At 29.1% G+C, this 17,037-nt stretch overlaps 2 protein-coding genes across 2 annotated transcripts in view; both read right to left on the bottom strand.

Moving 5' to 3' along the window:
• Positions 1-804: 804 nt before the first annotated feature.
• Positions 805-9,253, bottom strand: LOC112681818 (prostatic acid phosphatase-like). Its single transcript, XM_025552133.1, has 7 exons — positions 8,748-9,253; positions 4,905-5,003; positions 4,453-4,695; positions 3,306-3,485; positions 3,106-3,229; positions 1,434-1,648; positions 805-1,174 (listed from the first exon to the last, which is right to left on the bottom strand). Exons 1-7 carry the CDS (start codon positions 8,925-8,927, stop codon positions 1,022-1,024), a joined length of 1,194 nt encoding a protein of 397 aa, XP_025407918.1. The 5' UTR covers positions 8,928-9,253; the 3' UTR covers positions 805-1,021.
• A 5,829-nt stretch (positions 9,254-15,082) lies between these two features.
• The window catches only part of LOC112681846 (lysosomal acid phosphatase-like), a gene marked incomplete in the record, with an annotated part of 15,266 nt that continues 13,311 nt past the window's right edge, over positions 15,083-17,037 (bottom strand). The window contains 2 exon segments of the mRNA XM_025552171.1: positions 15,083-15,376; positions 16,505-16,719. Coding sequence (XP_025407956.1) covers positions 15,224-15,376; positions 16,505-16,719 — 368 coding nt within the window.

Here is a 17,037-nt window from a genome sequence, read left to right as displayed (position 1 = left end):
GGTAATTGGGGTGGTTGGGTTTGAGGGCGGAGTTACATCGTGATTTTCATTTTGACTCAGAACTAGATAGCGATTTGGAGTTACAAAAATTTTTTTTTTACCTTTTTTATCTGTCTGCTTGTTCGTTGATGGGGATGGCGGATCGGAGGCAGAAGAGCTGGAGTGGTTTCTTTTGTTGTTGGTGGAGTTTTTGACGGACCAACCTTGATCAGGTGTGACATCGTTTTTATTTCTCGTAATTGTAATCGGAGAGATTGTGTTGTTTTTGTTGTTTTTGTTATTTTGATTATTATTGGAATTCATGGTCAATTATTGATATTGATATTAGAAATTAAATTAAGGACAAGTGAGAGTATTATACTCATAGGCTGGCGATAGCGTTTGCAGGTAATTACGCTTATCTCAACGGCCGCGGCGGCCGCAGATAGGAAAAAACGTATGCAGTAACGTGCAAGTTTGACCGAAACAACCGAAATGTAAATTTCGTTTGTTGAGTATTCACTTACATTTAGTTGACTTGAACGAAATAAACAGATTTAATTAATTTATTTTTTTCGTAAAGAAAAAGAGTTGAAAGTTACGTACGTTCTCACATAACTATACTGGTGAGGTGATAGAAAAACAATATAGTTTTAATTAAAATTAATTAACGAGCTAATAAATTTACGAGAGCGCATGGAACGCGTGCGAAGCGGACGACTGCTATCGCGAGAATGTTTTAAAATATAATATTGATTTATAAAATATATTGACAACTATTAGAAGTAAACATTAATATGAGGTTAAATATATAACAACCTGATGTACTAAATCTTAAAGTATATTATTTTAAATATTTTATAATTCGTATTAGTTGACGCATCACATAATTCGGGTAGGTAAAGTCATAGAAAGTCATTTTATGAACATTATTATAATGAAATATGAGATCCTATCTATATTTAATCATCAATAAAAGTTTCCCTAATGAGATTATTATTATACATAATAAATCTGTTATTTCAATAAACTGTGAGTAATATTAGTTTTCCATTTCTTTACATTCTTCTTCCCAATCTGTCGAAAAATGTCTATTTATTCGTTTTGTGAAGTATTCTAATTCGCAAGGATTACCGCAAGCTGGAATTAAAATTTCTTCTCCTTTGTCATCGTCCCATCTGCTATAGTAGAATACCTAAAATAAGTTCAAAATAGCTTTTAATTATATTCTTTATAAGTATTTGATATTATATAAAGTTTAAATGTATTGTCTGAAAATTTTTTTTTACAAACGGCCTCTTAATCATTTTAATTAGATATCACTAATATTTCGCCCCTCTCACTCTTAGGTAATTCTCCTATAAAGTGTTAATTGGAAAGGACATAATCAAAAACCCTTTAACTACTGTAATATTTCCGTGTTTTATTTTTTTTAGTTAAAATTAGAATAATACCTTAACTATGTATCCCACCGTTTTGTCCAGATATAGATGGAAGTGTATTGAAGCACCAAAGTCAGGTGTTATGATACTTCTATTGCCTAGAAAATACAAAACAGTTCCTAAACTTATATCATGCCCTGCATAAAGATACATATTTTTTGTTGTTTTATAGTTTGAGTTATCTGATCGTAATTGCATGTTCAAACTTATCTCTTTAAGCAATGGTCCTGAAATAAAAATTGATAATATTTCTCATTAATATATTATTAAAAATTCATGTGAATCATATGCAATTATAAATAGAATTAACACTAAGATGACGAAAATCATAGTTGAAGAATCTCCATGAAAAGTATAATAAAAAAAAAATTGACTTATTTCGAGTATTATTTTACAGAAATAATATTGTCAATATAATATACAATACTCAAAATGGGTAGTAACTCGAAAAAGAATAACACTAATAATTAATAGTTCAATATATTCTTTTACATTTTTTCTGTTTAACATATTTCGGATTTTTTTAGTAATAACTCAAACAAAAATTTTATTAATAGGTTTTTAATTTTATATATATTTCAAAATTGCATAATTATTTTTGTAATCATAAGAACAAATAGCAGATTTGTCGCGCTTACAGTTACTAAAATATACGGTCTAAATCAGAGGTTCCCAAACTGTGGATCGCGTTATATTTTTTATGTGTTTCTATTACTTTTGGTTGATTTTTAATTATTTAGTTAGTTTTTTCATAAACTTTTATCTGCGTTTGTGACAGTTACAAATTAACTGCGACCAATAGACATAATAATATTTCTTTATATGTCTATACCCGACTGTGTCAACACGACGCAATCAGATTAATGATTAATGAAAATATAGCAATATATTTGAAACAAATTAGTACATGTATGACATTCAAATAAATTGATTATTTTCAGTAATACACGGTACATTGAATACAGTACATGCACGCAGTTTAAATCTTACTATTTTCAAATAACTAATAAATTCGTTTTTCTTTTTGTGCTTTTGTACAGTTACTATGGACAAATGGTTAAATAAAAAGTCAAAGACTCGAAGTTCTGCGAAAACTGAAGAAACAGAGATAATATCTGTGTCAATGGTAAAAAAAGAAAATAAATTTATGATGAGCTTATCAAGTTCTTTTCAATCAAAATAAAAAAGTGGATATCAATGCAGTTATAAAAAATAGGAAACAATTACATCCCTACTTTACTAAAATTATATAGTATACATTTTTTTTTATAAATATAATACTTTTCTTCAATTTAAAATGATGAAAATAGCAAAAAAAAAAAAAAAGTCATTGATATTATTATGGGTTGTCAAAATTGAAATAATTTCCAAAATGAGTCCTACTATAAGAAGTTTGGGAATCTCTGGTCTAAATATTAAAATATAATGATCATCCAGTTGTTTTTGAATTTTAGTTGGTATCTTGAAATTAATTGATACAATTTAACTCACAAAAGCATTAAATAGGGTATTCATATGTTTGATGCTACTTAAAACTAGGAACGTGAATATTCTAGTATAGTTCTAGTTCAAAATAACTTACATTTGTATAGAGAATATCACTTTATAACAAAATGTTGTATTTTATTGTTAAATTGGCTACGAGTAATTTTTTTTTGGTTTCATTGTTATAATAAAAGCTTACCTGAAATTAGTTTCTGTATTTTTTTATTTCCATACATCCTTTTAAAATGTTCTATACTAACTGATTTCATTATCTTAATGAACTTAGGTTTGATCCATTCAGGCAATTGGAACCCGTTAGATATCTTTAACAAAAAGAGTAAACTGCATTAACGAATGATGATGTTTCTACAGATTTATTTAATATCTAATCTAACTTACCCTGGAAGCAATTATATCGTATATAATATGAATCTGTTCAACGTTTATGGGTTTTTTAAGTTTTTTAGTTAAGTACGACAATAATTCCTCAATTTGTTTTTTATTTTTATTGGTGATAATATTATCATAATCTTTTTTTACGAAATAATTTGTATACGGACATTTATGGGTACGAAATATCTGTAAAAAAATGTTTGTCATTAAAAATAAATTAAGAACTTTTACCAAAACACAAACCTATAGTAGATTGAATTATAAGTCATTTTTGACTGAAGAAATATTTAATTCTGTTTTTTTAAATATGTCTTAATTTATTTAATTTTTTTTAATAAGACCAAGAAAACAATTTTCATGAAATAAGTATAAGTGACTATTTGAAACCATATAATGACGAATAACTATTTTTATAATTATATGAAGTGTAGGATATCATGGTTATTTTAAATATATAAAATGTTATTCTTATTAGAATAATAACTTTAAAATGGTTGTTACTTAATACGATATTGATATTTAAGTAATTAAAAAAAAAACAATTAAGTATTTATTTATAAGCAGTCAATTTTCCTTACTTTTTGAATTTTTAAATTCCTTTAGATAAATGTAAGTTAATATTAATATTAAACGTTAGTTAGCTCTCATTTTTATTAATTTGAAAATGTGAAAAGTTTTGTAAAAAAAGAGTGACTAATAAAGTTGTTCTTATTTTTTTTTTTACTTGAACAATATTGTAATATTTATATTAAATTATATTACATTCGTTATTTTGATTGTTATTTACTTCTACAGATGATCAATAAAAAAATAAAATACAACAATTTATAAGGAAAACTGTATTTTTATTTCTAATTACTAGAATTTTAAAAAAATAACTTAACTTATTTATAAAAGAAATTAAGTAATTAGTAATTAGATTGCATGGGGAAAAAATGAACTCTTGATTCTTTTACTTAGAAACTGCGTTTTAAGAACAAATACTTAACTCTTTGTTCAAATCACGAAGTTTTTTTTAATTATTAATTTATTAATGTCTAGTTTTGTATCTATATGTACAGCATATATTTAATTTTTTGTCTTAGGAACTTAAATATATGTAATTTTGTATAATGTTTAATATAAATATATTTCGTATAAGCAATATGCATACTGCAGTTCGATCTGGCGAGTCATTGGAAATCGGTATAGGCTGCCACACTGTTTCCGAGTCGGACCACTCTTGATAATATTTTGGCGGGTACATACCAGCCAAAACCATTGCTGCTGACACGTAAGTTCGACTAATGATGGTACATTTTATTAAAATCTCATGTTCCAGGTACACATCATCTATGAATCTATTGTATAAACGTCGAAGCACTTTTCCTTTATGGTACATATGCTGTTTTCCGAGCTAATGGTAAACAATATGTATGACGAAATTACAGCACATATCAATAATCATAGTTTTTATAGTGTAATAATATATATTGATGTAAATTAAATAGCATATCTCACGCAGAAAATATTTTAATAATACTAATAATTTCATAGTTCATTAATTAAATTATGTTAATCTAAATAAATATTATTTACAACAAAATTTTATTTTTACGTTCATACCTTTGTTAAGTGCCCTTTCCCTTCAGGAAAATCATTCTTATAGATGTTAGGATAGTTTGTAAAATCGTAAACTGGAGTTCTTTCTCCATGGCGGAATAGCTGTGAACATTATTAATACAATTATTTATAATAAGTAGTATATTTTCTAGTTCTAATGCCGAAATACGATAAAATACCATGTAATTTTTTTGTTCTTAAGGACACCCACAAATAAAAAAAATTAGTAGGATGGACATTCTTTTAAGGAAAATGTTTGATATTTTATTGATAATTAGTTTTTATTACGATACTCTAAATCTAGAAAAATATATGAATTTATTAATTTCAAAGAATTTCAAAAGTTGAATACTTTAACTACAATTTAAAAAAATTAATTCTCGATACATTAATTTTAGTTTAAGTTTGCAAATAAAAATAAACCAAAAATATTATATCATATTATTTATTGAGGTACATTGAATTGGTGGATTACAATTAATAAATACTCTCAGAACTTATGTAATATAAAGTAATCTATCATTTATATACTGTAGGTATCTAAAATTTAGATTGAGGATTGTTATATATATATAACAATCTTTTTTAGCACCCCTATACTTAGTTATAATTATACTAGCTTAAAATTTCAAATACATTGATTATATAGCCATCATGACTGTGTGCTAATCAGCAGGGTCGCATTTAGGAGGGAGGGCAGTGGCTACAACTGCCCAGGGCGCTAGTTTTTTGGGGGCGCCAAGATTTTGTGGTCGGAAATTTGAATTATTAATTATTAATTATTAATTAATTATATATTATAATATATATAATTATTTATTAATTATTATTTTTTTTGTTTTTAATAATAGTATCATAAATAAATGTTAATGTGTTTAATTTATTAATATATATATATATATTATTAATTTATTTATAGCAATATAGCTATCAGCGATCCAGAATATTATTAATATACCTAATATTATTTCCCAAATTTGTTGTGATAATGTCAATAAACATAAGTATTTATTATAGGTAATACGGCGTATTATATAATCGCGTGCGGCTTGCGGTGGCATGCTTACTACACAAAAATAGCATTGATTTTAGAATATCTAAAAGGTTAATGAGGATCTATCTTCTATATTTTCCGTGGGTAGGCCCTTTAGAGGGGCGCCAATTTTATTTTTGCCCCGGGGTGCAAAATGTCTAAATACGGCACTGCTAATCAGTGAGTGAAATAATGGGTAGTATTTGAATTTTGGGCGATTGTAAACTCCGCCAGAATATCGGTTAAGATAAAATGGTAATAAAAACTCTTATGTAAGCTCCACCAGTATTTTTGTGTACTGCCTGTAAATCCTTTCATAATTATTTAGGAAATTAATTTCATAAAAATCAACCGAATTTTCATATTTTCATTTAAGTTATTACCAAATTTTAAACCCATACTTATATAAGAGTAAATGGCATATCTCAAGTAAATAAGCTAAAAATTTAGAAAAAAAAAATGACAGTGTTAAAAAATGCTATTAATAGGTACACTTATGGAGTAAAACAAAACTTAGAATATTTACAAATTATATCACATAACTTTAGTTTACATACATGATATAACTATATATTTTTGGATTATAAGGTAGAACCATTATTATACCTGATTTTTTTAGTGACGGAGTTTACATGAACCCAATTTTACTTTTTTTTTTTCTGGAGAAATTTTACAGTATAAAAAGTAAAAAGGTACTTGTGGCGGAGTTTACATGTGCCCTTGAATTTCGTATAATAATAGTAACAAACCAAAAATCAAAGAGTCATCAAACTGGTAGAGGTCAAGTGAGTACGAGAAACTTAGACGATAGTGGTTCAAGGGTATTGATTAGGAAACGCTGCTCGAAGCAATTATAAAGCAATATTCTTATGGGGTGTGTCTTAACTGAAATGGTAGATTCCAAGTCGAAAACATTTATATTTAGTGATATTTGTATCAATTAAAATAAATACAATTCTTGTCCGATTCATAAAAATTGTACTTCGTTTTTTATATACTACATTAACGGGATTGTCTACTCATATTATTTCTGAAATATCATTTTTCTCAGTAAAAATTGGGTCGGAAGAACTATATTTTACTAGAATTTGTACTTCGTCTTCAATAGCATTAATTTTCCTCTTGATACTGTTTATGATTTTTAGATAAAGTTGAAATTGAAACATTGATATTATTAGGGACATCAGACGTGAATAGAATGAATAAATTATATTGTACGTAGAGATACTTCATGGATTTCATTTGGTAATATAGTTAATTGAATTCGGCGTCATATGCAAAAAAAAAAAAACAACAAAAATTGAACTCGGAGACTCAAAATGTTGGAATTTGAGCTTGCTCTAGTTTCCGAGGGGTTCCAAAAACGTTAAGCATAAATTCTGTTGATACTGTTAAGAATTTTAAAAAAATGCCAAATTTGTAGATAAATAAAATAACGCCTTATAATAAATAGTAAATAATTTAAAATGTTCTGATTAAGGTTTTGAAAAAGTTTTCAGTTTTATACATAAACATGTGTTTAAAAATATTCTACGTCTATTTTAGCCACTTCTCATCTTAATTATTATTATTAGCACCGATGACATTTTCTCCTTCATCTTTTTCATATTCTTTTTTATCGTATTCAATTAAGTGCGCATTGATCATGACTATCGTTAGTATAATAATTACATCATTACACGTTAGATGACAATAACTAGTGGATAAACTTGCGAACGGTCAAATACCAGACTTAGATTCAATCTAAACACAATTTGTTTAACATTTTATTTCGTTGCATTTTTTAAATACCAGAACCCATTGTGTATTGATGGCACCTCCGACTATTAGCCGGACTGATCTGGAACGTCAGGTTACAACTGAACCACAATGAGTGACGATGTTACGCAGACAAAAATTAAATGTGGCACGTCGTGTTTGTCTATCAAAATTATAAGCCAGCGGTTGGCAACTGGCTAACCGCAGTATGCTGATAATTGGACCGTCAACACGTCTGTCACTTAAATACATTAATTGCATTTTTTTAAATAATATTTATAATGATTAAAAAAAAAAACAAGCAATATTTTGTTTGAATTTAGTGCGATAATCTACTGGAATTTCAGTCGTCTCGTAAAAAAACATCTTATTTTTTTCTCCTGACTCCAATAGAAAAATTACTCGCCGTCTTCTGCCACCAGTAATCGTAGTTAACGGAACATGCCCAGGCCCGACAATAGGGGGGGGGGGGCAGCCGAGGCTGTAGCCCAGGGGCCCGGGCTTCAAAAAAGGTCCGAGGCTTGACCAAGTTCACTACGTCTCTGTCATGGTGTTGAGTTATTTATTGATCACCAACATGAATCGTGCTAATAACTTACCAAAATAATTAAAGCGTATGCTGTATAGTTGTAACGAGTCTACAATAAAGTGAACACTACAAGATTGATTTATAACGTAGACAAATAATATTTTCAAGAAAGACCCATAGACTATAAATAATTATTTTCGTTTAGCCTGCGGGATAACCATGACTGCGATTAAATTATCTTTTTGGTATACACATTTTAAATGAAGACACTGGATGCCAGTGGAAAGTTTAATACCTCGCGCGAGAAGTGCTTGGATTAATTTGCCCCTGGGGCCCTTTATTTCTTTCCGTGGCCCTGAACACGTCACATGGTCACCACGTGATATAACATTGTACTCGTGACTTGAAACGATCGTACGTTTTACAATATAAGAAAGACATTTATGATGATGGGGGGGGGGGGAGAGGATTATAAAATTTTCAATACCACTTCGCATGCGACCACGTCACATGCGCGTATACGTACCACGGTGACGGACTTGAGCGAACGGTGCGCGAATTCCCCGGGTATGGCGTCCTCGTCGTCGATCTGCACCTCTTCGAACAGCGTGTACGTGTACAGGACTCCGAGGACGACGGCCGCGGTCAAGCAGACGATCAGAGCGGCTCTCTTGCAGTCCAGTGACGGGCCGCGTGCCGGGACCATGGCGAAAATCACTCGCGACGACGACGACGACGACGATGTCCGAACCGCGCGAGCTCCTTCACTCGCGCCTGTGCGATTCGGTCCGCGCCACGTGTTCACATCATCTCGCGCGCGCCTCGGCAAAACGATCGTGTTCGGCGTGTCGCGTTCAACCTTCTCCACCAGCTCGAACGTCCGATTCGATTGCCGTCCGTTCGTCCCGTTTATCCTGTTGTCCACCAACCGGAACGTGTCACGCGATCGACCGTCGGACGAATGCGCGCAAGAACGTGCGCGGACTCCGTTGATCGCGTTCGGTCTCGGTGTTGACCCGTTGATCCGCGGCCCGTCGGTCCGGTGCACGTGCACGCTGATCGTCCGGTTGACGTAATCGCCACGTATTAACAGCGATTATGAAAATTATGTTCATTATAATAATGGATCGTCGCCATCACCGACGAACGGTTTTGATACGAATTTCAATAATCGTTTTCGAACGTAATCGTTATTTATTTATTTATTTTGTACGACCCAGAACGTGTAACGGTGCAACGCACGAACACGGATGGAAATAGGAACAGCGAGGAACAGGAATTGGCCGGGCCGCCGTATCGAAAAACAATACTTGTCGCGCAAACCGAAGTCTAAACGTCTCTCCGTTGCGTCCATTGGTACACGGTTACGATTACATGTAGTTGCACGTATTTGTTAAACCATTATCAATGTGTGCAATAATATAATGTGTGTTTCTCGTTTGTCGGAATAGGAGTGTTTAATGAATGTTCGCATCAGGGTCGGATCTAGGGGGGGAGCTAACCGGGAGGGCACTTGCCCCAGAAGTCTTGTTCGGGAGGCACCAAATTACCAAATATCAAGTGGACATATCAATAGTTTTTATTCATTATATAATGAGTATTATGATACAAATTAAAATTTTCATTCCACTCGGGTTATGAACACATCGTTTCCATATGAATGATTTGTTATCAGCAGGGCTCGTAAGTTTATACATTTGCATATCAATCTCGCAAGGTCGTATTTAATGCTAGATGACATAGAAATCCATTTCAAGGTACCACGGTTAAATATGTGAAATATTATTTTGCGTGTTTTTGTATGTTTGGCATGTTTTTGTATATTTGGCATATTTATGCGTATTTCTATTTTATCGGGCATATTATACAACATTCTATTAGAATCTATCAAAAATCTAAATGGTAAATATATATAAAATTAAAAATAGAAATTGTATTATCTTTTATTTTCTTATCTTCTTGATACTCGTACATTTAATGAATAAATTTGTTTCAAAAGTTTCAGATTTAAAATTAATTACTGACAAAGACGTACATTATACGCAGTTCATGAAGGCTCAAGAATAGTATTAAATAGTATTTAAAATTTATTTTTTTTAATTGTAACATAAAAAAATAAAAAATATAGCTTTAAAAAAAAAAAAAAATGAATGGATAATTCATGTTATTTCAAAAATTATTTATGATTTTTTTAAGTAAGCATTGTTTAAGTGCATAATTTTAGATATTTAGTGTACATAAATGCATATTTTTTAACTTTTTAAGGTATATTTCAAAGCATATTTCGCTAATTTTAAGTGCATAAATGCATGATTAATTAGGCATTTTTTAGGGTATAAACTTACGAGCCCTGGTTATCAATAATAAACACTTTTTTTGTTACTATTTACCGGAGTACATTGTATTGCTAATACTTACAAACTAAAATCTACGATGATGAATGCTGCATGAAAAATAATTAAATACTTATAATTGAATTTGTATAGGTACGAAATTGAAAGTTTCAAATAACATATTTTTGCGTTAGAGGACTCACAAATATACGGAAATTATTTTTAAATCCTAAATTCTGTTTATAAAAATAATCTACATTGTCCTAATATTTCAATAGCACATAAAATATTTTTAACTTTATCTGTGACTGCAACATTTTACAAACAAAGTTTTAGCAACTTAAAATTAATCAAATCCTGTCTTGGATCATTAACCAATCAAGACTGACTCAACAACATATCGCCATACATTTATAATATAACGATTCTATGTATAATTTTGCAACTAAAAAATGTTTAGTAAAAATTCAAAATGTAATGCTAATTTGTTATATGTGCTAAACTTAATTAAAATACTTATAGTCAGGGCCGGTGTTAGGGGGAGGCATAACGAGACATTTGTCCAGGGCCTCGTGTCTTCAAAGGCCTCGCGCTTAAAATTTTCGTTGAAAAACATTTTGTATGGAAATCTCATAATATAAAACGAGAAATGCGTGGATCACCTGGCGAGTGCAATTTATTTAGAAATCTGTTGGCGTGTAATAAAAAAAAAAAATGAACAAAACAACAATATTATATTTAATACGTCATATATGTACCAACAACAATCTGTATGACACATCACATGGTATGGAAACCGGGATACCTAGAAAATGTATCTTATTTCTTAAATTTAGTAAGTCATTACTCGATATCATGTGCAGCTGTCATTGAGTCTGATTATATATTATCCCCTTTAATTACGGCCTAAAGGCTATAGGTGATTAATGTTATTAGTAAGTTTTTTTCTTTTTATTCCACTATTGTTTTCGTAGTAAAGAGTTAGATATTATTGTATATTTTAATTATTCAATTTAAATATTATGGATATTTTATTTGAAATAATTTGTTATCATTTTTTTTTTAATATTACACACTAAATGTATAAAATTCGAGAAAAAATGAAAAGTGGTTCATGATTCCCATTGGAAATATGATTCAGGTGAAGAAAAAAAAATTTAGTCTTAAAAAAAAACATAAAATATATTGAATTAAAATTTGGATTTTATAACATTAAACGGATAAGATTATTTAATATATAGTTATTTTTTATAAATTTTTGACGTGATTTATAAAACGTTGTATCTTATGCTTTACTTTTATAATTTTACTTAAAAGTTTTAATATATTTTTTGTTAATAAAATTTATATGATTTTTATACTATTAAACATTTAATGAATGAAATTAAAGAATAAAATAGGAGACCCCTGCATAAAACGTGATTTGGGTGAAAAAAAAAAAAAAATCCAATTTCTATAAAGAAACATAATGTTTTAGCTGGGAGGATAAGATTATGTTATGTGCTTCCCGAACACTAACTACTTCATTCACTGCGCCATTCATCCTCCCACCAACCGACTAACTGTGTATGTGTCGTGTGTAGTAGTGTATATTGTTCAACTAGGGGTGGTTGAGTTCACCGCGCAAATACTAGTGAGCTATGTAGTGGTAAGGTATTTAACAGTGTGTATATATGTGATTGTGTGTATTGTATGTACTTTAAATTTTGAAGAAAAATAGAAATAAAATAATGTATAAAGTGTAAAAATTGTATCTCTTTCACTATCTTTATGAATGAAGCTAGACATTGAACCTGAAATGCAAAAGACAATCGCTACCAATACTCATAAAGAATTAGCTATAAGAAAAGCGAAAGTGATTTACCGAGTCAACTCGTAAACAACTTACGACGCACAACTTAACGATTTATCAGAACTAGCAAAACATATTTTCAAATATAATCCTAACCTACAAATTGGATACACACAATTTAAAGTTATCCTAGAAAATGCACTAAAAAGCAGCGATAAATAAGACCTATATGATTACTACGAAATTGAGTTGAGCAACCTCATTTAAATAATCGAGTTAGTATATCTGACTATCAACAACAAAGCAATTAAAAATCGTCTAACTCGATTAACCAATGCACTATTCGAATTGGAAACATCCAATTACAACAATAATGATAATTATACAATCAACAGTTAAATTATTCAACATAAAAACGCACACACAGTAGATTTTATAATAATCATGACACATAACATAAATTTATTATAATGAAATCGAAACAGATTCTATAAAAAATACAGCGAATCACAACTCATCGTCCAAAAACACAAAAACCGAATATAATTAGCATTTAAAAAACAAAACAAGTCAATTTGCAACATCCTAACATATACCGGTTACCACAAAAATCGAACAAATTTTTATCGTTTCAGCGGTGACGTTGCAATTTATATCTCCGATAAGTTCTATATTGCACAAATCAATTTAATCACAAATTTAGAGGCTATTTCAGAAACAGTACCCGGAAAAGAAATAATCACAATTTGCAAAGTATATTTACCAAACCAAACCAAACATATTTGAATGATAATAACTTATTACAGATAATTAATCAACTACCTTCACCATACATAATTACCGGTAACTTTACGAGCTATGAGGCTCATCAATAACAGATATACGTGGAAAAACAGAAAAAATACTAAATGTTGACAATATATCACAATTAATGTTTGTACATTTTATTTTTAGATTTGTATTTAACACATTTTTTCTAATCGAGTATACTTTTCTTTTCCAATTTTTCTAATCTATTTTCTCTATTCTAACCTAACTGATTTGATTGACTTAGTTCCCGCCACCACAATAATTAAATATTACTTCAACGGCAGTGAAATAATTGTCTGATACCGTACCTACCGTCAATTTCACTGCATGTCACATAAGCGGCCTATCCACCTGATTCAGAGTATCTGAAAGTGTCTGGGTGATTCATATCATGTTAGGTTTTCTATACGACCAAAAGTACAGATGAACATTGGTAGTTGCCTACCCGTTACAATTTTCTCATGTCCAGCAGATGCTTGGCCCGGTGCTCTTTCAACATTACAAATACTTAATAACGATTTGTGAAACACAATACCATTCACATACCTTCTAAATATTTGTATTTTCCGGAATTATTAGCAACGTAAAAAATAATAATAGATGATTATGGACAGATCAGTAAACATCAACACATAGCATAAAACTCAAGTTCGATCAATAAATTCAAATAATTCAAATGCAATCAATTCGTTAAATAAGCAAGCACAAAGCAAACAAGAATTATGAGAAGCATAGTCAACTATACTTTTACTTTTTGTTGCCTGTGTGTCACTTTTAATAGGAAGCAAATACTTGCGTTCACTTTTTTGTGTCTTCAAGACTTTGGATTGAATCAGAAAAGGTTAGATATGACCTCCATAGTTCTCCATCTATCTCCTTTAATTATTTAATTATTTAGGGTTGCCAGATTTTGAAATTTCTAAATTGGGACATCATAGACTCTTTTTTTTTTTTTTTTTTGATATAACGTTCCTATGGAGACAAAACATATATATATATATATATTGTTTTTTAATTCAAATATTTACTAGCTAATACAAAATTACATTATTATTTTATATATCTATAATATAAAGAAATAATATACAATCAGTGGTGTAATGAAGGGTACACGGGAGTACACGATGTGTACCCTTATTTTTTCAGAATATGCGTGTAACCAATAAAAAAACCCAAGTCCGTGGGTTCACGGTTGTATAAATGCGTATAACCACTCTTTAGTTTCTTTAATTATTTTAAAGATATATTAATATTTGTCAATTTACAATTTTACACTGGTGTTTCATGTGAATTATATTGTATTATCTTCGTTAATCTTAATTATTCATGTATTAAGTATCACTTGAAAATTATTTTGCAATATTTTATAATTTATAGTTGCTATAAATAAAAATGAAAATGTAAATTGTAATGTGTGACATGGCTGTAACATTTTATCAAGCACAAAATTTAAACTAAATCATAATAAAGCAATGAGTAATATTACATTAAAAATAAATAATACTTTATAGTTCATAATTGATAATTGAGAAATTATATTTTTAAGAAATCTTAGGGGGGGGTAGGGGGGTCGAAGCTCCCCACATCATATTTTTACCGTGGAGATTTTATTTTTGACAGAATTTGGCGTATACCGATTTACATTATTAGTACTATATCGCTGTGTACAATATTGTTATATGTTTTGTTATTAAATAATACAATATTAAAGTTATTTGCTCTCAGTTTCTATTAACCGGGGCACACTGAATGGTCGGTCAGGACACCGGAACTTGACTTTAAAGTCGATACTGCATCGGTCTAACCAGGACGAATGGCAAACCTACTTAAATATAAAATTAAATTGAATACACATTTTGACCAATTTATAATTTGTATTGGTCGACGTATGGCATTTTAGGAGAGTAAAGTTTGATTTCAGAGAAATTTATTATGTGAACGCAGAGTCGAAAATTTTGTATTTACTACAGAAAAATTCACCCTAAAGAGATTAATTATTATAACACATAATGAGTATATTATACAAACAAATAATTAATTTCAACAAACATTAAGAAATTAATAATATTAGATTTCTAATTTTTCGCATTCTTTTTCCCATTCTGTAGAAAAATTTTCGTTTATAAGTTGAATGAAGTCCTCTAATTTACAAGGATTACCACAAATCGGAATCGGCATTTCTTCATATTTTTCATCGTCCCATTTATGATAGTAGAATACCTAAAAGAAAGACAATATATTCTTTAATTCTACTTTTTATTTACGTTTAGTTTATTGCATAGAATAATATAGTTCAGAGTCTGAATGAAACGAGGATTATTTTGGGATTACCATGATGTGTTTTTTTTTAAAATTTAAAATTTTAATTTGTATTTTGTGGCGTGTACACGGTGTCAATCAGAAGTACTATAATTATCACAACCATGAGAGGTTTTTGAAATTAAATCTTGACTTGTTTTTAATTTGAGGGGTCTTAATAACATTGTTTTCGATTAATGGTGTAATTTTGACTGGTCTTGACTGTTTTGTATGTGATAGATATTTATTATTATTATTTATTTTAAACTATTATTTTATTTTGTCAAAAACAGTTGAAAATGTAATACATTGCTTCTCATACATATATTTTACTGATAAACAAAAAAAGAGCTTAATTACAAAAAAAAAAAATTAAGTGTTTGAATATATTGTAATGTCTTTTAACGAAACAACAAAAATCATTACAATTTGCTAGGTACATTTTTGTATTAAAAAATAAATAAATATTTTAATTTTAAATTATTAGGCTTAAATTTGATAAAAAATTATTCATAAGATTTTCTTTATATCCATTACAAGGATATTTTACCCGAGAGTCGCAAAAAGATTTTATAAGAGATAGAAAATATATTTTACTTATGTCTGTTTGCACAATTTTGACTAAAATATTTGCTCTAATCATTATGATCAATGAAGGTAACTAATAGAAAATGTTTTCTAGATAGTACTTAAAATTTTACAATACATCCAGTAGTTTTTATAATAATTAAAAAAGACTGAAGAAAAGAAAAATTTACTATTTAGATCCACTCGATCTCATTAAGCCCGAACCATTTTTATCAAGAACAATAGTACATTGATTTTAAATTTAAAAAATCAATATAGTAATTACCAGTATGTTCACCTATAGTTTATGAGTAGTTTCACTCGATCTAGGAGTCTAACATGATCTAGGAGTTTCACTCTCTTGTTTTGTATAATTGTTTGAAAAAACTTTTAAAAAATATCGACAATTTTTTGCAATATTGAAAATCTTTTTACAAATGTCATACTAAATATTTTTTAATGACAATACCCTAATGATGATACCTTTATAATGTATTTCATTGTTTTGTCTTGATAGAGATGAAAATGAATTGAAGCACCGAATTCAGGTAATTTTATTCTATTATTGCCTAAAAAAAACATTATTGTTCCTAAACTCATATCATGACCTGCATAAAGATACATATTTCGTGTTGTGTTGTAGTTTGAGTTATTTGATCGTAATTCCATGTTTAAACTTATCTCTTTAAGCAAAGGTCCTGAAATAAAAATTGAAAATATTTCTCATTAATATATTATTAAAAAATTATACAAATCATATGAAATTGCCAACGGCAAACACACTAATAACATGTAGTTAAATATAAATTGTTTTAAAGCTATATTTTATTCTTTAACATGTAACATATGCCACATACTAATATGTGCAAATACTTCATCAATAGTTTATTATTGTTTATTTATTAACTATTTATTTTGATAAGATTATGAATTAAATAGCAAATTAGTCATGTTAACAAACAATAATTCATACAATTTAATTATAATATAACGATTTCCAGGTGCCTTTTTAATTA

The sequence above is a fragment of the Sipha flava genome, unplaced genomic scaffold (genome assembly GCF_003268045.1).
Source record: "Sipha flava isolate LNK unplaced genomic scaffold, YSA_version1 197_pilon_pilon, whole genome shotgun sequence".
NCBI lineage: Eukaryota > Metazoa > Arthropoda > Insecta > Hemiptera > Aphididae > Sipha > Sipha flava.
Note: the sequence above shows the minus strand (reverse complement) of the source record. Positions and strands in the feature narration are given on the sequence as shown.